Source organism: Xiphophorus maculatus, chromosome 23, assembly GCF_002775205.1.
Source record: "Xiphophorus maculatus strain JP 163 A chromosome 23, X_maculatus-5.0-male, whole genome shotgun sequence".
NCBI lineage: Eukaryota > Metazoa > Chordata > Actinopteri > Cyprinodontiformes > Poeciliidae > Xiphophorus > Xiphophorus maculatus.
Window position 1 is genome coordinate 13410207 of NC_036465.1, and position 22611 is coordinate 13432817.

Genomic DNA, 22611 nt, shown 5'->3' on the forward strand with positions numbered 1-22611 from the left:
AGGAATTTAGGTCCACTTTTCTCACTCCAGTTCATTGAGATTTATCAGTTTGTATCTCGTCTCTTTTAAGTTTCTACTACAGCATTTCAGTTAGGTTCATATTTAATTATGACTGGGCTATGGGAACACCTTAATTATTTTTCTCTTTTTAAGACATTCTGTTCTAGTTTTGCTGAAGTTTTGGTAATCGTTGTTCTGTTTGATCTGAGCTTTAGATGTCAAACACATGGGCTCACGTTTAAGACTAGAATATGCTGGTGTGCAAAATAGTTCATGGCTGAGTCAGTGACAGTGAGGTGCCATGATCCTATGGCTGCAAAATATCCCAAATCATCAACTCCCCATCTGTTTTCTATTGTTCTTTTGGTCTTAAGGTCTTTCTGGTGATAAACTGTGTTTTGTTTCCTCCAAAATTGTTGTTTGCATTATGGTCAAACATCTTTATTTTGGTAGCAGCTATTCAAATGACATTGTTTAAGGTTTTGCAAACCTAAATTGTGCTGATCTATACTTTCTTCTTTTTCCTTTTTAGCCAGATTACACAGCAGCAACATTTCCGAGGTCATTGCAGATGTCTTTCCATCTTGGTCTTGTTTTAACAAATAACTGTATAATTCAGAGCTGCAAACTGCTAGATGTTTTGCTTTCAAAGAGGCAATCATTGTGATAGCAATCACTTAATCAAACAAGAGTGTACTTAGTTTTTCACACAGCTTTTCCAATTGGGCTTTGAAAATATTGAGTATTTTTGTGCACTCGGGGCCTGATTTAAGTAATAGAATGTGGTTAAGATCAGATAATTTTCAACAAGAATGGGGTGCACTTTTTTAATGCCTATACTTTGCAGCTAAAGTATAAAAACAAAAATAAGAGCAAGCAGCCTTTTATGACTGAGCGTTTTTCACATTTGCTGGCAAAAATAGGGGCTTTCCAATATATTTTTGACTATTTTCTCTTTGCTCTAATTCAGATAATTTTGGGAGATGGCTTCTGGGTGCTTTATGTTTTAATCTGATTCATTTAGCACTGGAGTGGCTTCGCTGCTTTGCCTTATAATTTTCGTCTCTTACGCTTAGTTTTATCCCTTAGTCTTCCTGACATTTTCATCCACTCCATGCTTTTTTCTTTCCCATTATCTCGCCCTAATTTTTCTTTTAATTTATCCCTTCTGTCTCTCTTTCTCTCCCTCTTTTGGTCTTTCTCCTTCTTCAGTCACATGACTGCAAGACAAATGAATGAATGCCTCACTGGTGATATATAGCCTCTTTTCTTCCCCTTCTTCGTCCATCCCCTAAAGAGAGGAGACAGAGAGGTCTGCAGATACATGGACTTTATCAAAAGTAGACAAAGAAATGCCTCAATTCCCAAACATCATCAAGCCCCAAACCTTTCGCTATTGTTTTAAACTTATTTCCCATGAGTCATGAGGATTGTTAGTAGGGCTTTATGAAATCTGACATATTATTATCCTTAATCATGTGAACTTTATTTTTAAAAATTTGAAGATTGGTCCATTTTATACCACGGACATATCTGGCAGCATTTTGGTTTTACAAAAAAATTTTCCACTTTTCTAAAGTGAGATGCTTGAATTTATAAAAGATATTTAGAAAGAAAACTTTATTTATTCTAAAATGTGATAACAAACAAAAAAAGAACCAATACTTTCCTTTTTAAAATTGAAGTACTTTAGACATTAACTTGAAAATAAAAATGTATGCAAGTCACTCATCAAAGATAGTCAGAAGGCTATTGAGTTGGAACGATGAATATGAAATTTAAATTACACAGCTGCTTTTTATAGACTAAAATTAAACCCTATCTGTCTTCTGGTCCGCTAGATTACCAGTCGTTAATGAAATGGAGTAGGGTGATGAATTTAATTAATTGCTAAGATAAGAAACAGTGAAAGCAGAAAGCTAAGGGATCAAGAACTTTTATCATTGGCTTTGTGTCCATTATATCTGAAACTCGCACAAGAGAAATATTCCACCTTTACTTTTAAATTTGAGAGTTTTGCAGATTAGCAGATAAAAAACTAAGAAGGGGTGATGGAGTGGCAAATGAGTGACATTTTTGATGAGAGCTGGTGGGGAAATATCAGCAGATGATTAAATGTCAACAAACGAACAGCTTCTACTTCTGTCAAAGGCGAACGTGTCGGCAGTGTTACATGATCTTTTGTCTTTTCAGGTTCTTTTGTCTTCATGCTGAATGGATTCACTCAGAAAATGTCACCAGCTGTTTAGTTCCACTCCATCACCAGTTGGCTTTTCGGTGACTGTCGTTGTTTTGGTTTTTTGTTAGCCTTTTTAGCTTCTATGAGTTTCATGCAAATTACAGTTCCAGTTGTAAACCCCTCTGTTTGTGCCACATCACTTTATTCATTTCTATTCATAAGTAAATGAGTATTTTGCTTATTATCCACTTGAACATGTTTATATGTCTCTGCCCAATTGTTTGGTCATTTTTTATTCTTCTGTGTTTTGCTCTATATTTTATTGGCTCTAGATTGTGTTCACGATGCATGCAGTAAAATATAAATAAATAAATTAAATAAACCAGCCAATTTTCCTCTGGTCCAAAATCATGTGATAGTCCAGGGCTGATTTAGCTGAAAAGCCATTTTAATCTACTGCTTACACACTTGTTCATGCAGATATTTTTTACTTTGACTGAACTCATTTTCTCTTAATTGTTTGAAGAAATTCTCAAGTTCTCTTTCACTGTCATTGTCATCCTACAAAACTGTTAAATCAACATCATATTTCTGCTTTCTATGGCGGATGGTGGTTCATGTGGTTCAAGCACTGTAGTGTGAATTTGCTGTGACCAATTTTTTTTTACATGGACAGACATTTGGGACAGGATGAATATAAATTATGTCCAATTTGGTTTAAATCACAACATTTATGTGAAAATTAAAGACAAGGATTTTGCAATGGCATTATGTGGAAAGTGGACATGCAGCGAGGGACACACCAAAACGCCATACTATCAGACATGGTATTTGTTATCTGTCACTTAAGAGAGTTTTATGATGGTTAAGTCAAAAGGGTTCTCAGCATGTGACTACATCTTCTCAGAATAAAGAATGCTTTAATTTCAAGAGGGCAATAAGAGCTGGGGAAATTCTTATGATTTTTTTGAGACTTGAGCATGATACAATTAAATTGTAGATTTTAGTCACTATCTTTGCGTTCACAGTCGAGGTATCTTTCTACCATTAGGTGAACATCCAAATCTAGCGTACAGTTTCATCCAACGCTGCTGCAAAACGTGGTTACAGTGTGAGTGTAGTAAAATTATTGGATAAAAATGGCAGTTATGAAGAATAAAAGATTCTAAATTTAAGTTGGTTTCCATCCATTACTGAAATGTTCAGGCGACATCACATTCCAGGCAGATCAAATAGGCTGCCAGCATTAAAAATTCAATCAGATCCTGCACGGAAATAGATTGTGAAGGATCATACTTCATCTGTGATGCTGTTGTATAAATGCAGAGCCACACGAACGTCTTGTTAGGTTTTATTAAAGTCTGAAATATGAAAGCTAAAATTAGCTTTCTAACTCTGAAAATCTGTCAACATTAACCCAGGCCAAAAAAAAAATTAAGTCAAAGTCAGTGGAGCAGCCTCTTTTTTCCTGCCAGTCCGTGCTGAGGGAATGATTTGTCGGCAGGAAGTCGTATGAATAAATAATGTTTTTGAGTGCTGAGATCGCTCGTTGGCAGATCTGAGAGCGGGCACATCGTTAGCAGGTCATCATTAATTTATCCACCAGTGTCTGCAACATTCGTCTGCAGCCTTTGGTGACTTTTGCATTGCAAATGAATTATTTTGTATCATGAACAGAAGTGTTTCATTTCAGAGATACAAATATTTATTGTGTAGTCACAGCCAACAGTTTGTATAATTTAGATGATTTAAACCAAGAAGGAATGTTAAAATGCATTCTGAAGAATGTACAAAAGAATCAGGTTGCTACCAGTGTAGAGCTTGCTCAACAGCGGGTGGATGCAAATCCATATAAGTGCATAGTGAGGACTTTTGAGCAAGAAGGGCAGCAAAAACTGTTCTACAAAACATGTCAGGGACATACTGAAGTTTAGCAGGAAGTTCAAAAAGCTAGTTTGTGTGATGAATCCTCTTTTTATGTATTTACTAACAGTCAATGCAACAAATATAATCTTTTAAATGGCTGTGCAGCATAAAATGAAACAAAAACAAAACACGTTTTTGCAACAGCCAATTCACAAATCAATTCACAAAGTTGGGAAAAAATTTGGACGCTTTACTTTATTTAAAAAGTTTTTTGGATTAGAGAGGAAAGTAGAGTACTACTCCTATTCTCCTCTTCCCTTCTTGGTCTAGTTGTCAGTTTTGTGTCGACACAGGATGACAGGCTACCTGCCAGGCATCTATCCCAGGCACTCTACAAATGAGTTTTATTCTTTTCATGTCCCTTAAACTGAGAGCCAGCAGATATTTACCAGTAATTCATCTGTGCAGATGAGTTCTGTTTTGATGTCTGGTGGTTGAAGCTTCACTTTGACCTTCATAAAGACCAAAAACAAAGGCTGACATTGTTTTAGCTACAATAAATGTAATTTTAATTATAATACATTACTGAAATTTAAGTAATTTATCAGCACTTCAGTAGACTTTGGAAATTTATTGAAAAGCCTTTACTTATATCTTAACATCTAATCTTTGTATACAAACAAATTGAAGAGGGCTTTATTTACATTTCAACCATGTATGGGCTGCACAGCCAATTGAGACAAAGTGTTAATTATTTTTTTTGGTGGAATGAAATAAAAATCTGTAGGAAAATCATGTGATCCATCCCTACATATCCGATTCTAAAACTAGCAGAGAAACCATCACTACTATAAGAAATTTGTATATATTTTTTTGTTTTGTTTTGTTTTCTGCCTTTTCTTTTCTTCTCTCATCTCCTCTTGTTCAGCTGTCATGTACATGCGTTGCTAACGTATTCATGGTGCCATTCTCATCCCAGTCTTCAGCCGGTAAACTAGGAAACAACTTCCAATTAAATGGGTCGGATCAGTGAGCCACCCTGCCTGGCCCTGATAACATTATCCCACGTCATGCGCTGGTGCCAGCGCCCGGATTATAAAATAATGATAAAGAAAATTAAAAAGAAGAAAAAGAGTGATGGAGTGAAATGGTTTTGGAAGATGAGGCGAGGGAGGCTAACCCTCCGGCACTGTCATCACTAATTGTATACTATATATTTGGTTCTCTGTGAATACGCAGGGTTATGTAAGATTTCAAAGCTTTTCCACTATCACCAGAACCAAAAACTTCAATATGCTGTTGAGCTTCTACAGCTTCCGGTCCAAAGCTATCCGCCTACTGATAAGGCTGTTACATAACGAACTCAGTTCTCCTGAGTCTGAGGAGTCTTCCTGGAGGCAGGTAGAAACGTTTCCTATGATAACCTGCCGATAAATTGTTATGAGGAGCAAATATTATATTGTTTTTTTATATTGTTGTTTTTTTTTCTGCTATTGTGTTTTCAACAACTGAAATGTTGCAGACTTACTAAACCCAGGAATATTTCCCTTAGATTTTTTGAGATTCAAGATAGTCAAAAATTATGATATGCCAAGCATAAGAACTGTGAATCCTTTCCTTGCTGATGCTGTTGTCCAAGAGTCTTTCCTTTATTCTCTTACTGAGTCCTGGAGTCTGTCTCTGCAAAGATAAGAGAACTGCTCTTTTGCCAGACCACAATCACCACACAGACCATGCCATTAATGCAGAAGATAAAAGCCAGTTTGCAGCTGGTGGGAAGGGACAGATGAAAAATCCAGACATCTCTAAATGTAACAAGGGAAAATTATTTCTTTATATTATTTTATTTGTTTATTTTTGCCATAATTTCCTACAGGAACATCTGGTATTTAGATTATACATGGGACATTCTGTATCATACAGCTGTAGCCTGATTAAAAGACACATTTCTCTCTTATTTCATTATTACATCAATCTAAATTTTTCCTTTTGATGCCTAACTATCAAAGTGATGTGTGAAATGTGTAAGTCAACCCAAGAACAAAACCAACAGACTCTGAGAAGGTGAGAATGACATTAATCAGAGTGAAACGAGTCCTGAACTGACATGAGCTGACCAAGGGCTCACAAAGCAAGGAACTATTACTCGAAGATTAACATCATGTTGTTATGATGTCTTGTTGCAGGAGGGATTGGTGCACCTTAACATGAAGTGGAAATATTGAGGCAGCATCTCAGGAGATCTTGGGCACAAATATGTCATCCAACTGATCAATGACCTAAATCACAGCCAAATTGGTTACAAGGTGGTTTAAGTGCAACAAAGTCAATGTTTTGTGTTGGCCATATTAAAGCCCTGATATAAGTCCTACAAAAAATATATTGGAAAAAAGCAATACAAAGGAAGACTCATGATCTGGTATCAGGATACATATACAATGCTGACATTTTCTCTCCAGACAGAAGATGTATGTTCATGCCAATTGAAATCAGGCGCTTCTAGCCCTGGAGCATTAGACACAGTTAAAAATGGATTGTTGTCCCGCTCTGCCACATCTCCCCTGGTACCTCCCAGAATAAGCGGCCCAATCTGCTGTCCCATATCATTTCAGCCCTTATCCATTCAGCTCTGGCAAATATTGGTGTAGCATAATAGCAATGGGCAGTCGCCGAAGGGAAAATCAAGGGAGCTCTGATTTAAAATAGAATGCTGTTCTGGTTCACTAAGTGTTATAAAGTTGGAGGATTTTATCCTGGTTGACATTGGTGGAGGAGAGCCCATATTTAACAGGGCAACATTAAGTGCATATACAGGAACATATTTAGGCTGTAATTGCTCAAATGCCACAGTCAAAAGGATTGGAAACCATGTGAAAAATACTGCTAACTGTGCTCAAAACCACGGCAATTTCACATTATGGTTTTAACTTGCGATATTATAAAAATTATTTTTTTGAGTATCGGAGATAAGGGACTGAATACCAATGCATGCCACATTTTTGTGAGTTTAATTGTGCAAAATGCTGACAAATGTTTATTTATTTGTTCCACTTCACAATTATGTGATACTTTGTGTTAACATGTCACAAAAATCCCAACAAACTAAGCTTTAAGGGGCATTCATAATTATTCAAAACACTGTATTCTGCAGCTCAAAAAACAATGTTTTCATTTAACAAAATAAGATATCTACTACATAGACATATGTTGAGGTGGATACAAATCATTTATCTTTTCTAGTCAAGTAATAATATTTCTTGACTAGAAATATTCAAGAATATTTGAATATTCTTGAATATTTTGTTTATCTTTTGAGACTGCAAGTTTAAATAAGTCATGATTTTTAATCAACTAAAAAATGTGGCCATTGATTAGCAGATGTAGAACTTTATTGTCCAGGTTTCATTTTATTTTATATGTGTGTAAATATGCGGCCTAACTGGATTTGCAATGGTTTTCTCTTACAAATTGGGTGGTTCAGATGAATGAAGGAATCATAGCACTAATTTTCCATGAAATATTTATTTTGGTTTGGCAGAATGTGATGACTGATGTGTTTGGATTCAAGTACAGAAAGATGCCTCAGTATTGATTCACGCTCTTCTCAGAATGGGATTCCTGCCACAGAGGGAATGAGTGTAATAAAGATCTCATTATTTGTCCAATACTTGTACATGTCCCTCACAGAGGCAAAAATGTCAGTGTTTAAAGCTTATGTAATGTGTGTAAATTGAAGCTATATGACTTCATTATGTTCTTTGATTTTTTTCTTGCCTTGCAGAGAATTGTTTGACATTACAACAGAAGAAGAAAAAAGTAAAGACGACTGGACCAACGAGATATCTTCAGGTTTGGTGGTTACATGCTTGGTGTTCTTTGATTTTGAGGAAAAACTACTCTACCAAGCAGCAGGAACCATGGATTTTGTAATGAAGCAAGCATTGGGTGGTGAGTATGTGACTACAATCTAAATGCTCCCCATCTCTAAACACTTTTAGTTAGGAAATAATTGCCAAAGATCCAGAAAATCTCCTGCAGACTCCACTGAAAACTATACTTTACAGTGTGATGTTCAGTGTTTATTTAATAAAAATCATGTGATCATTGCTTTTGTTTCTGTATTTATCAGTACTGAGCATGCCACATTGTTAATGATTTTGCTATTCATCTAATTATCCAAATTAAAAACATTCCACCTTCAAATATAAAGTTGTTCCAGAAAAATTTTAACGACAAGACATTCAAAATCCTAGTACGAAAGATTTAGAGAGAACAAAAAACAGAGACAATGGGGGAATCCAGGTGAGTGAAAGAAAAACTGGAATGAGTGACAGTGGAGTGAAAACGGTGAGGATGATCAAGTGAATGTATGGTGCCTGCCAAGGAGAAACCCTCACGTGAACAGATTGGCAAACTTTTAAAAAACTTACACAATGGAACAGACTCTAAACCAACACATGAAAACCCTAAAGTACAGAACAACTAGTGACAGACTGTGGAAAAATAATTCAGATCCGTCCAGCCTTGAAACAAAGGTGAGATCTTCTTAGTGTTTTTATGTTTTGATCCTTTCAGAAGGACAAACAATCATAATGGATCTGCTGACAAGAACTAGTCTTGAAACATGCACTGTTTGACTCAATAACCTTTATGTAACATGAGCAACAGCATAAAAGTATTTCCTGGCTGTGGTTTTTCTTTTATAGTCCCACAATTGTAATCTTGTTCTGCTTCAAACCCGTTGGCCTCCATGTCTCTTCTCATTCACTGAAAACAACATAAAGATGTCAGTGTGAATCTTATTGTAAGTCAAGGGCCCTCAGGCCCAGAGGTCATGCCTCTTTAAATCATTCCCCTCATCTACTTTCATCAGTTCAATGACCACCAAGCCACAATGAAATGAGATTTATTCCTTTACAGCTCAACTTGCCCTTCGTCTCCCTCCTTCGGCCCGGCGCCCGTTAATTTATCCTCACTGCTCATGCCCTGTCGTCCCTCAGTTTTTCCCTTTTTCCTCCTTCTTTAATTCAATCTATTAATCTGAATGCTAGTTCGTCTCTCTCCTTACTCAACATTTGTTCTCTTAATTCTTCCTCTTTTGACTTTTACTCATCTGTTTTCCACTTGTCAGCTGTGCAGCCACTGATGGAGCTAATGTAGCTGATGTTAAGATTCAAGACGTTTCACTGATTCGAAGGAGACATTGTGAATCTGCCATAATAGCACCCTGCTATCACTTGTAATATTTTCTCCACCTTTATTGTGACATTTATGAATACAAATAAAACAAATCTATTTAATGGAAAACATACAGAAATCAAAGCTGCAGTAACTGGTTGCACAAATTAATTCACTCAGTATTTAGCATTTTTTGGTGAGTATGTCAACATGCAACAGTTTCATTTGTCAAAAATTCCCAAGTCTTTATTGCCAAACTTCCTAATGCCTCTTGGAAAAGGAAAATCTGTCAGGTGTCTCTGGACTCCAATTCCAAAACTTTCATTTGTATCCTATGAAGTCATATCTATGTGTTTTTGGATGTGCTGAAAAAATAAGTTTCTCTTCATCTTCAGTTTTCTAGGTGATACCTAAAGGTTTAAGATCAAAAATACTGTAAGAAACTGATCATTATTTCTCCCACCTTGACAAAACAAAACAATTTTAATATGAAAAGAGACATCCCCAATTATGTTGCTGCCACTACCAAGGTTTGCATGGATATGGATTTTAGACATTACATTTTCTGACCAAGGTTGGGGAGAATTAAACAAGAAAACATTTTTCTTCTAACCCACATGCATTGAAAATATTTTCATATTTTATTTCTAAACACTTTAAAAATTTTAAATTTTCTTAATATTCTAAATAAAATGATCATACTATATAAATTTACCTTTGTTTTTTATTATGACACTAAAATAACAAAAGAGAATAGAAACCTCAGCAAGTCTAATTTTACCATTTTTACTATTTTAATGAAAGGTAAAGGAGAAATGAATAGATTTTAAGCAGAAAATTGGACAGATTGCTGCTGTGGTATAACATTTCTCGTACATATAATTTCTCATTTCTACAAATTTTTTTCACCCTCAACCTGAAGATGTGTAACAACAAAGTTGTAGCTTGAGAGAAAATGTGTTGTGTGTTTAGGCTGAAATAGGAAAGAAGTCTCCCAATGTGCAATGAAGCAGCAACGTTTTTTATTAACTAATCTTCCTCCTGGTGAGCTGGAGCCTGAACTTAAATTTTTTAATCATAGACAGCAAGTCCGTAATACTCGTCAAACCTCCCGTCATTTAATTCTCACATTCTTCTGTTAGCCGTGTCACCGTATTTCTTTCTATTAGTTCTTCCTTTTCACATTTTACATGAACTTCTCCCTGGTTCTGACCCAGTCCCTTCATGGAGCAGAACCACACACTGCCTTCTTCATTCTTTGCATTTTAATTGGCTCTGTCACACGCTTTCATCCAACCATCAATCTCAAGTTGAAAGGTCATAATTTACCACCCACAGAGAATCTGTATAGTGCAGTTGACCCTTTCTCTTTGAACTAGACAGTTCTTATTTCCCTGACTCTCAACTGGATTTATATTGGTATATAAAATCAGAAGCCAGCACTCTTTGAAGGAGAACTTTAACTCACTTAAGTTGTTTTTCTGCAGTTTACTTTAAACTGTGTTGGAGGACCTGAGGTTTAGTCAAAGAAGGTTCATATCTACGCCTCTGACTGACTTCACTGATCAGGCTGAGGTATAAAAATCACCTCCTGGCCCTTGTTTGATTTTATTGTGTTTCATATTTGTGCTAAGTTTATCTAAAGAAAGAGTTTTTGCTTTGATGAAGATGAAGAGATATTCATGTATTGAATACTGATAATAATTCACATGAAGGGTTGAAAGCAACATCTCCAGTGTTCATTCTGCTGTCAGTTCTGTTTCAGACTTTAACATCCTGCTTTTCCTTCCTTTATCAGAAAATCAAACCTGTGACGTCCTTGTCTTTTCTCATAAAGAAGCTGAACTGAAAGATAAGGAGGAGATAATAACTGTAGAACCAGTGTTAGGCCGTTCGGACCAGGCAGCGTCCAACCTTCTGTTTCATTTCCTGTGCAGGTGTGAGAAAGATGAACAAGCGAGGATTCTGTGATAACCTGCAGCTGAAAGGCAGTTTAATCAAAGGCTCTAAGACCCGGACAGCTTTTGCTGCTCAGTAGCACTTTAGTACGGATGTTAGGTTTCTATGTGAGGATCAAGCAGGTGTTGGTGCTACAAAACAAACAGGATCATGCCAGCTGATGAATGGTGCAGGATTTTAGCCTCTCTTGTGACTTATGAGGGTGTAATTTGGAGGTAGAGGTGATCCATTATTTAAATTAGCTCAATTTTTCAAACCCTTCCACTCCTGCAGCACTGCAATCCATCTGATAGGCTGGAGGAGGAGTCAGCGGTGCACGCCTCATCTATACAACGTTAACTCTCTTCTTTCACCCCTCATACTTTCCAACTTTGTTTGCACCTCTTTATCGTAGCTACATGGTGTTAAAATGTGAAGTGGAAGGAAAATTATTATTTTTTTATTTCGACATTTCCATAAATGTACATATACAAGGTGCAGCATTTTCACCCACAATTACCTTCATGCATCTTCCTACCAATTCTGTTTGCTTTTTTCTCTGTCTGCAGAAGAAATGCACCTCCATCGGTTGATGCTGCCACCTCAATGTTTCCCCACTGGGGTGACATGTTTGGAGTAATGTGCAGAGTTAGTTTTCCATACACATAGTTTTTGTAGTTAGGCCATTGTCTCCAAATACGTAATCTGCCAAACAGACTTTACTTTTCCAACCTAGAGCTTTTATGCACTAAACTTCTTCTGGTAGAAGAGCATGAATGAATTAGAATGCTAAATACACAAAACAATGAGATGTATCAAAACAAAACATAAGCTTTGTCTACAACGTAGAAATGTGTGAGTTTATTTAGAGAGCCAAACTAAAACTGGTCAAAGATTGGATACGGTCAAGAAAATGCAAGGAAAGAAAAAAATGACAAAAGGACAAGAAGGAAAAATACTTTGGGTTCCTACTGAAGGAAGAAAAAGAACATGAAGACTATATGATGAAGTTAGGGCTGAAATGTCTTATTAAAGTGAGATTCAAGAAAAAAAAACAGAAGAGAGTGAGATGTAGAGCAGAAAAGCCCAATAAATCTAACATAGCCAGTGTTTTCCTCCAGTAGTGTGTCAAGATGATTTTGAGCCTAAAAGGTTCTTTCTAACATTTCTGCTCTCTATTTGTTCCTCTTTAGTACTTCAGTCATATTAAGTATAGCTGTTTATGAATCACATGAACATTTCTGTCCAAGGGTTTACTCACTCCTCTAAATACTAACACAAGGACACTTATCTGTATAATTTATTCTGTGCTCTGTAGACTCTAAGATTTTGGCTTTAATGTTTCTCTCTTTTTGAATTCTAAGGTAGCTTCATTTCAATTAAATATTGTGTTTTTTATATTAAAAAAATGCTGAGGTTTAATTTTGAAGGAAAATGAAGGAAATGAAATAGATTACATCCTTGACACAAAGGTGTTTGCAAACATGCCTGCACTTATTTGAGTGTTTTAACACACTGAAGCACCCACATCAGGCAGCCTGACCTTAACCCGACTCCCCAGTGAGTCCACTGGAACATTTCACTGCCCGTTCCTCCCACCAGCTGAGTGCTAATTTGTCAACCTCAAGTTTGCTGCAAACACACTGCGCTGCAGGGCCATTAGGGCCTCTGCATGGGTCTGCCGCTGAGCGACAGGACCTGCCTCCCTTCAGCTCACTCACCTCGGAGGGTGTGCTTCAAGTCATGTATGATGACTTCAAGGAACAGTTTGCTCCACATTGTTCTGCTTCTTCTGCTGTGCCTTATTAGGCCCCAGTTTTAGTATATCACTGTTTCATAGACATAAATAAACCCAAGTTCTTTTTTTTTTTTTTAAAGAAGATTTTTTTGACACTAGTGGTTTTTATTAACATCTACCACACAGGAAATGGGCAGGGAGGTAGATATGCAGCAAAAATCTGAAGGTCGGAGATCGTACCCAGGACGGATGCATCGAGGACTATACCTCTGTATTTCTTCCACTACGCAATACAACGTCCCAAAACCTCCTGTTCTGATCCAATGCTGGGACTTAAGTTCATTTTCATTCGTCATCTCATACCCCATGATTCAACAGCTTGGACATTTTGGGATTTGGCTGGACCATTGCAACACTGTGGATATTTTATTTTTTAGTCGTTATGTTTATGATTTGTTGATTTGTTTTGTGTCAATTGAACTGTTAATTATTTTAAATACACAATCTCCCACCTGTTAATGTCTATTTTTTAGTGAGTACTAAAAGCATAGTGGTGTCCTGTTTGCTTTCACACAAATAGGTTTTCCGAATTTCCTGCTACCTTGAGAGTGTGACGATGTCATTGTCCTGTGTGAAGGTGGTTCAGTTCGTGCTTTAAGTATAATCTCCAGCATCACAACATCATGATAAACAAGAGCAAAACAATATAAGAAATGGAAAACATACATTAGAGTACATAACATGACCTAAATTCATTCAGTTTCCAGTTGGCACGCAGCATTACCAGAAGATTCATTGCAGAAAACAGATTTCCCTCTGGTGTTTCTCGATTCTGTTCTTGCTTTTCGTCAAATGAACAATCTCAGGTGTCAAACACACAGAATCTGTTTTCAGGTTCTGGTCTAACAAAGGGGTTTCTCGGAAAAGCAGGCCACCAGCCAGGCCGTCCTTACACCAGCGCCCGAGAGGCAGATCAATACTCAGATGAAGTTTTCTCTCTACTGGACAATCCATAATTCATACACTCTCAGGTGGTCCTGTATTTACTATTGATCGGACTGAGGTAACAACAGCATTACTGATATGTTGCTTTGATGTCTGGGGAGCGTCTTTTCTAAAAAATGAAGAAATTATCTGGTTTTAAGAATAGACGCAGAAAAAAGCCTAATATGAAATAATCCCGAGGTTTCTCTCTCAGGGAAATTTAAACCGATGTGTGGTCAGCCTGCACTGATATAAGCTGGCACAAATTATAAACTTTTGAAAGAGCTTTTCAACCTCTAATAATTTCAAGGTTTGTCATTATTTCCAAGCTTTAGATTATGGTGAATTTATTTTTTTGAAAGAAAATCTTTGAGAATCAAACCTGTTTTGCTTTTGCTATTTACCTTTCACTCTATTACAAACTGTCACTCTTTGTGTGAATAATCAACAACTCCATCTAGAAAAATGCTGACCTTTTAATACACTGGCTACATAACATGAAGCAGAAGTTGAAACTTGTAATTCATGATCAGTGTGGTGCCAGAATGTTTACACACAGGTGGGACAGATGGCCGACACCGGACGGAAGAATGTGTCCGTGGCCTCAATTGTTCTCTGAAAATCGTCCAGCTGGCTCTTCTTCTTCTGTCTTGTTTATGAGACATCTTGAGGATCTGCAGTTCATCCAATCACAACATAATCCTCAAGAAATGCTGACTTTGAAATATAAAATATGGCAACTTTCTGTTTTAAATGCAGAATAATCTCAGAAAAACTGTCATTTACACAATTTGAGTTCTTGTTTGTTTTATTGTTGGAATCCTTGTTAACCACATATGTTTGCCTGACCTCGGTCCAGGGGCCACCAAGGACATGGGTAAGATGCTCGGTGGGGAGGAAGAAAAGGATCCGGATGCAGCTAAGAAAGAAGAGGAGCGACAGGAGGCGCTGAGGCAACAGGAGGAGGAGAGAAAGGCCAAACATGCCCGAATGGAGGCAGAGAGGGAAAAAGTACGACAGACCATCAGGGACAAGGTAAATATTTATTAATTATTATGAGAAAAGATATTAAATTTGACCATCTCTATCAAGAAAGATGAATTTAAATTGTGTGAATATTCTCCCTTCTAAGCAGACTTTCTTACAGTATTTTACTGTGGTCAATATTTAGCTACTCTAGTCCTGACAACAAAATATGCAGTGATGATAAACAGAAACGAGAACATTCTCCTCTGATCTAGGACAGCTTATTTTCTGAAAGGCTTTGTTTTAGCCTCATTTTCTTCATCTTTGTTGCAGCGTCCCACTTTTATGACCAAGTGGAAGAGCTTCAATCTTTAGCTCATTTGATCAAAAATACCTCACTCTGATCAATGCTGCTTAGAGCCAAAAATACTCCCAGCAGTCCAAGCTACAGAAGACCAGCTTCTTATTTATATTATTAGAGGTGCTACAAGAGCTACAACAAAACTGTTTTTGATGCTTTATAGTGGTGAAATCTTTTTATACGCTACAGCAACCGAATTGGGCCATTTTTCAAGTCATGCTTTTCCCCTGCTCAACTGATTATTGATGCAAATGATGTATTTTAGGCATTGTGGGATGTTTGCGTTTGTGTCTGTAAAGCCTATGATAATGACCTTATTAAGGGATTGTTAGAGCATGCTTGAGATGGGTTGTTATTTCTGATGTTGATCAAATGGGTTCAAAACATTACCGTTTCAACCTGAAGTTGTGTTGCATCTGACAAAATCCAGCTCCTTATTTTCTCCTGACATGTTTATAGAATCCACTTATTTGACAGACTTTTCTTTGAGACTGTCTTCAAAGTTCTCAGCTTCAGAAATTGAATTTAGATCAAATTTTTTGGAAATTATTTGGACTCATAGAACTTATTTAAAGTTAAATATGTCAAAAATGTAATAAATTCAGCCATGTTTGATGCCAGCCAATCAAGAGAGTGTAAAAACTCAATCCTAAGCATTTTTGCTGAAATCTTTTGCTTGAAACGGTTTCTTCTTGAAATAAGAAAATGTGTATGCATTGTGTTTTTATCCATTAGAAATGATTCTTTTTATTCAACTCTCTTGTCACCTTCATGTCAAGCAGGTGTGTCACCCTGCAAAAATGTGTTCATGGTCTTTCTTAAGGTTTAATTAACAATGAAATATTTGCTTGTTTAAATAAAACAAAACCATCAGCTTATTCTCCGTAACTTAGAAGTGTCACTTATGCTTTTCTTGAATGAAGTTCTTTTTTTAAATTTCCAACCAATCTTTTGTAATTTATTGTAATCCCAAAAGAGAAAATCAAATATAATTGAATTCTCTTGCACAAGCTATGAGGTGAACAAAAAGACTTAAATAGTTAGGATTAATTTCCTTTGTCTTCCTCTTCCCACCACTTGTTTTTCTGCCTGCCAGTACGGCTTGAAAAAGAAAGAGGAAAAGGAGGCGGAGGAGAAAGCAGCCATGGAGCAGGCATGTGAGGGATCACTGACACGCCCAAAGAAGGCAATCCCGAGAGGCTGCGGAGACGACGAAGAGGATGAGGAGAGCATTCTCGACACTGTCCTTAAGTACCTTCCCGGACCTCTACAGGATATGTTCAAGAAGTAAAACAGAAAAACAAAGCGAATCAAACGAACCCTAAATTTAGGGTCCGTTCTGGCCTCGGGCCAGGCTGCAGGGCAATGGGGAAGCAGGGATCTTTGTGTCTGGGACTTTGGGTCAAGATTATATGTCAAATGGCTTTGATTGTAGATGTTTGAGTTTCAAAATTTGTCAGGAGGAAAAAGGATCTGAGAGGGGGCGGGGGTTTCTCAAACTATTAGAGGCTGCACACTGCCTTTGTAGAGACCTTTTACTTCTTTCTTTTCTACTCTTCAAAGATTTCATTATTTGAATTTTTGGGTTTTCCTGCTAATTATCCTTTCAACTGCCAGGTAGTGCATGTTTTATCCTTTTCTAACTTTTATTGTGTATTGATTTAGATTGAAGCATTTGTCACATTCCTTTAATGGAGAACAACATTCCACAGTGCACACATTTTCAAAGAGCACTGCCACCACGTTTTCCAGCAAGCTTCAGTCACCATAGTGGGCGTTTTCTACTTTTACAAGCCTAAAGAAGGCCTTTCAATGACATTTGCTACATTAGAAACGTTTTTAGGACATGTGCCTTCATATCATCTCCTCTTGCAGGGGAAGTCGTAAGTGAGGGATTAATTTGTGAGTCAATGTAGTTGCTCAAAGACAGTTTTTGGAATGATCTATTTTGTGTTAAAATAGCACTATTTTCACACAAAGGTGTTCAGGAAATCCTTCAAGAGGCCGTTTTGTTTCACAAAGAAATTGCCAACAGCTTATTAGACTGCCATCAAGTAAAAAAAATGTTAAGCAGGCTGAAAACTAGAAAATTTTATATTCAAGCAGATCTTCCATAACCCTTTGAATAATTTTATGTTTGTTTGTGTAACAGATGGAAAAAAATATAAACAAAGTTAGCAGTCTGATTCACTTAGACAATCAAACAACTCAACCCTGAAACGTTTGGGAGTATCTCTGACTCCTATCATTGATGGTTGATAAATATTTGCTTATTTAGATCACAAACTCATATTTTATTATATCTTTTCATTATTATTTTTTAATGGATATTACTCATCAGGCAATGATTGAAAGTACTGTTTCATTTATTTTGTTAACGTGCTGCAAAAATTTATTTCAGTGCAACCAAGATTGTTATTTTTCGATGTTCACCTCAAGTGAATCTCATCGACATCAAGACCAAAGAAATCCTGGTGAGATCTCTCTGTTTCTTTCGTCGCCACCAGTTTGCTTGCTGGTGAAAAACTCTGCCGTACTGCGTAGAAAACAAAAGTTTAGGCCAAGCCGGAGAGGAACAGGTGTGTGAGCTGTTGCATCTCACTGCCTGAAGAGCTGATAGTACTTCACTTTCCTGCATCTTTTAGGGAAAAAAAACAAACTATAGTGATTCGTCACGTCGTATTTGAGTAGATGTTCTGTAATTCAGCAACAATCTCTAGTGAAAGAACTTGAATATATGGACATTCATGTGTAAAACACAGCATGTCGGTCATTCCTAAACAACCTGATGGCGAGTCAGTGGTTAGTTATGCAGCGTGTGTGATTAATACATTGTTCCAATGTAAATAAATTTAGAGATTAATAGGACTGATGAAGCTGCACACTGTAAAACCTGTTCCTTTATTTTACTCATTTTCTAGCTCAGATAGGACTTTTCACTAGACAAAGCCATATTGTTTAGACTGCAATAATTACTTAAAATGATTTTAAAAAACAGTATATTTCAACATTGAAGCTGTCTGTTTGTTTTCTGTTATAAAATTAGACAAAATGTTTCTGTTTGTAAATCTTCACCTCTATCTTGTATACTTTATGTATACACAAGAAAAATATATAGAAAAAAGAATCCATTGTTAGAAGCGTCTCTGTGTATTATATGTGAACTGTAAGTGTGTGCGTGTTTATATGTGTGTCTTTCTACATGTCTGTGATGTGAGACCATGTTGTTGATTCACATAGTCCTTGTCTAAAACTGTAAATGTGTCTTTGAGCTGTAATGTGCAGAGGAAGAAGCTGATTTTGTCTCCTAGTTGTGCCATGCCTGAAGAAAAAAAAAGATACTCAACACATTCCTTTTAGATATTGAGCATGCAAGTGTTTGGTAGAGACAAGAATAAACTGAATGTCACACAGAGAAATATGTGTTTAATCTTGAGCTGCTGTTTCTGTAGGAGTCTCTAGGCAACAGAATCTGTGCATTGGATCCAGAAAATCAGCTCTATCTGGGGCTTGAGGAGTCTTTCATGTTTTTTGCTTTCTCAGTTAAATAAGTGGAGGCTTCATAGTTTGTATTTTTTGGATGTGAAGCAAATATAAAGGCATTGAGAGCAGGAAATAATTTGTGTGATTTCAGAAACACTGCCCCTTTTTGCTCCCTAATTTGAAAAAAAAAAAGAAAGAAAAAACATAAAGAGGGTTTTCCCACCAAACCATTTCCACTGAGAAACTGGTGCAAGTCCTTCCTTAAGCACCAGTTCTTGCCACTTCCCCTCCCACAATTTGGGCTGTGGCCCTAATAAACTGGTGCTTTGACTTAAATTTAGAACCGGAGGATGTGGAAGGGTTGAGACCAACAAACAAGCACAATTAATGAGCACAGTTTTCAAAACTTGTCCCAAAAATTTAGGACCAAAGCACAAATTTATAATTAATGTGGGTTAGGATTGGAATCACTAACTGTCTCTTATCTTCCAGCCTTTTATATTTAAATCCAAAAATATTCATAAACCTGGCAGATTTAAAATTCCAATCATATTTGCTCAACTAAGAAGTCTGTTTCTGATAAAAAATGAGATGGGCATCTTTTTAAAAATAACAAAAAATGTAAAAAGGGTATAAGTTAACAAAATAATTTATTAACAATAGATTATAATTGCTGACCAGCAGTTTGTATATTTTCACCAGTCTTTGAGATCCAGGTGTTTGAGATTAAAGCACCTCTTTACCATCACCCTAATCTTTAGCTCCCTTCAAAGATTCTCAGGCTGGACTGGCCAGAATAGTGTCCCAGGATTTTCCAAATGTTCTCTAGCGAGCTTTAAACTTAATACTTTTTTCTTCAGCAGTGGAGTCTTGTGCAATCAAAGTACAAAAAGACAATTGTAACTGAGTGCTGTGTTATTGGTTTGATGGAAAATTACACCTAATGTTTTTTTCTAAAGCTCTCATCAAATGTTAATGGGCCATTTTTACTCCTCTGTCAAAAATCTGTGCTTTTTGCCTATCATGACATGGTTCTTGTGTAATGTGTTTGTAATCAAAAAGATTTTTACAGGCCAAAAGTTTGATGCATATGATGCATTTCTTTAAATACCTGGTTTGTTGGGTTATTGCCAACATCTTGTGATAAATGAAAGCCAACAGGCCAGTTGGAAATATATTCACTGAAAACAAACATTAAACATGTGTTTTAATGCTTTTGTTTTATTTAATGCATCCCACTTTCACTGGATAATCCCCTGCATTAATTACTTCCAAGAAAAGATTCCTTAAATATCTTGTGTTTCAAAGGACAGGCCCCTCTCACCTGCTGTACTTGGAAAACCTTAAATACACCTACACATGGGAGCTAGGAAAAAGAGATTTGACTACCATTTGTCATTGGCCCATTGTGGAAACAACAGCCATACATTGTCTGTATGTAACATAGTCTCTAAGCGGGACTCATCTCAAGGCGTCACGGCATGTGAACTTTTTGAAAAGGGCTATTTCCACATTGCTAATGTGAGGTTAGTGTGGCATTTCTGTTGCATCTGTGCTTGACCTCAACTCATCCTACTTTATAAGATACATAAAAACCAATGAGTAGTTTAATGCATTTTTTTTAATGGTTAGAAAAAAAGACAATCTAGGAAACATTTGTGTTTTAGTAGGACAGAAGCATATTTAGGAGTGTGAGAGATAAAAGATTCTGACAGGACAAGAAACGACGCCCAGATACATCAGCTCCCTCCTGATGTTCCTCTTTAACATCCTAAATGTTGATGTGATGATTAGTGGGAAAAGCATAAACAAAAGGACTGGATTGTCAAAGCATGTTCTGTTGTCAGGAGCCCCAGAAACGAATATTTAAAAACATCAGTTCATCTTCTTCTAGTCAAAAACAGATAAATTAATGAACATTTTTGTAGAGTGAAGAAAAATCTTCGAATAAGGTTAATTTTTAATGAAGATGTCACAAAATTTGTCTTATTTCTAACATTTTGATATGAACTTACTGCCCTGCTGAATCCTGCCGGTAAATGATGCAAGTGCTCAGTCATCGTCATGTTTACTCTCCCTGTAAAGACAGGAGATATTCTGATAAACACTTGAGCAACTTTGAACACATTCCAGTCTTTGTTGGCATTTGCACTAGAATATGTTAATATTGTTACATTGACAGATTTATTGGCATCTGCAAACCACTCTTGCTTTTAGCATCTGCAAATGAAGAAGGCGAAAAAGAGAGGAAGTGAGCAGCTTTTTAAAACCTTAAACTGGTGATGTGTGTCCAATTCAAAATACTTAAACATAAATCCCTGAATGTTGTTGCTTTGAACTTTCTTTTCAGTTCTTTATTTGTTATTCAGGGTGAAAATTATTCCAGGGTGAAGAATGTAAAATAAGAGTATACTGTGTTTTTTATTTTATTTTATTTTTTCTTAAATGCATGTCATGTACTCAGTGTGGAGCCCAATCACTGTAAACTACAACATCAGTGTAACTGAATCATTCTTTTTGGAAACTAAATGCATTAAACAAATAAAAGACGAGAAGGTTTATAAAAATCTAATGATCTTCCTATGACTCTGGGTACTTCTTTGCATTTGTTCTTTATTTATTCAAAACATAATTCACAAATGTGAAGGACCTGTGTTATACCTTTCACAAATATTAAAGGTGCATACAGATATGTCTGAAGAATCACTCCAGATGGTGTCAGATTCCCTCTTTAATGTTGCATGGAGGATTTTGTTAGTACATGTGGTGGACTGATGGTGGGCCTAATTAAAAATAGGAACCTAAGATTGATTTCCAGCTGTCAAGAGATGATACTGTCCTGTCTGCCTGAAAAAGTTTGTTCTAACAGACAGGAGGCTTCAACCACTGCTGAGCCTCAAATTCAGGAGGAGCTTTGTAGCTTTCCTCAGTGGCACAAAGTCTTGGTAGTGAAATAGTGCATCAGATCTTTACTTCTGAGATTGGGTCAGCATGTTTTGTGTTTCTGAAGAAAGCTTATGACCATGTCCCTGATGCATTTTGTTTTGCACTGCAGTGGGAATTGGGGATTCTGGAGATACTCTTACTGGAACCTAACCATCTTATACCGAAAGAAAGAGCTGCATGTGAATATCTTTGACCTTAATATGTAGCTGAAATTGATGATAAATATTTTTTTATAAATATTCATATGTTGCTTTAGAGCAAACAGCTGAGTTTTCGGGTAAAAATTCACCAGTATTTAGAAATTTTTTTAGTAGTAGTTAACAGTTATAATGAAGGCCCATTTATGAAATAGTACCGTTACCTTTCTGTTCAAGTTTTACCTCCGTGTCTCATCTGATTTACTTCAGGAATGTATTCCTTTAATAATTACTTCTCTGCATTTCTCCAGGTTATAAAGCACAATGACTGTATTAGCTGCCAAAAACAGTCAGCAGACTGCTTCTAAATAGTTAGACTTTAATTTGGTTTTTATGTTACATTGCCTAATTTGTACAGTCATAAAGAAGTTCAATTACAAAGTTACAAATTTTAAAAGTTTAGATTTTTTGTCTGTGTATTTTGGTCTTACAATACTGAATATGGACAGTATTACTAAAGAGAGATTGATCAGCCAATTAGAAGTAAGGTACTGCAAATTATTGCCCTTTAGGAATATAAACAGATTGTAATATATTATTTTAGTCTTTCCTTTGTTTTGGTTTTAAGTAAATTACACTGTGAAATTATGTTTACTGTTAATCACACACTTTCTAATTATTTTAATCAAAAAGGACATATTCAGTAAGTAATCCAATTTTGTTCTCGCACAGTTTCTTCGTTCCCATATACTTTTTCTGTATGGCACCAACAGTGACCTGCTGCTGTCCAGTAATTCCTTCCTTTCCCCTCCTGGCACTGCTGCCGCCTCCATAA

At 36.4% G+C, this 22611-nt stretch overlaps 1 protein-coding gene across 2 annotated transcripts in view; it reads left to right on the forward strand.

The window, feature by feature from the left end:
• cplx2 (complexin 2) overlaps window positions 1–21276 on the forward strand; it is a 30262-nt gene extending 8986 nt beyond the window's left edge. For both annotated transcript variants that reach the window (XM_005806539.3, XM_023328819.1), the window contains exons 2-4: window positions 7827–7993; window positions 14743–14918; window positions 16307–21276. In XM_005806539.3, coding sequence (XP_005806596.1) covers window positions 7963–7993; window positions 14743–14918; window positions 16307–16501 — 402 coding nt within the window. In that variant the 5' untranslated portion in view covers window positions 7827–7962 and the 3' untranslated portion in view covers window positions 16502–21276. The remainder of the gene's footprint in view (window positions 1–7826; window positions 7994–14742; window positions 14919–16306) is intronic.
• The last annotated feature ends 1335 nt before the right edge of the window (window positions 21277–22611 follow it).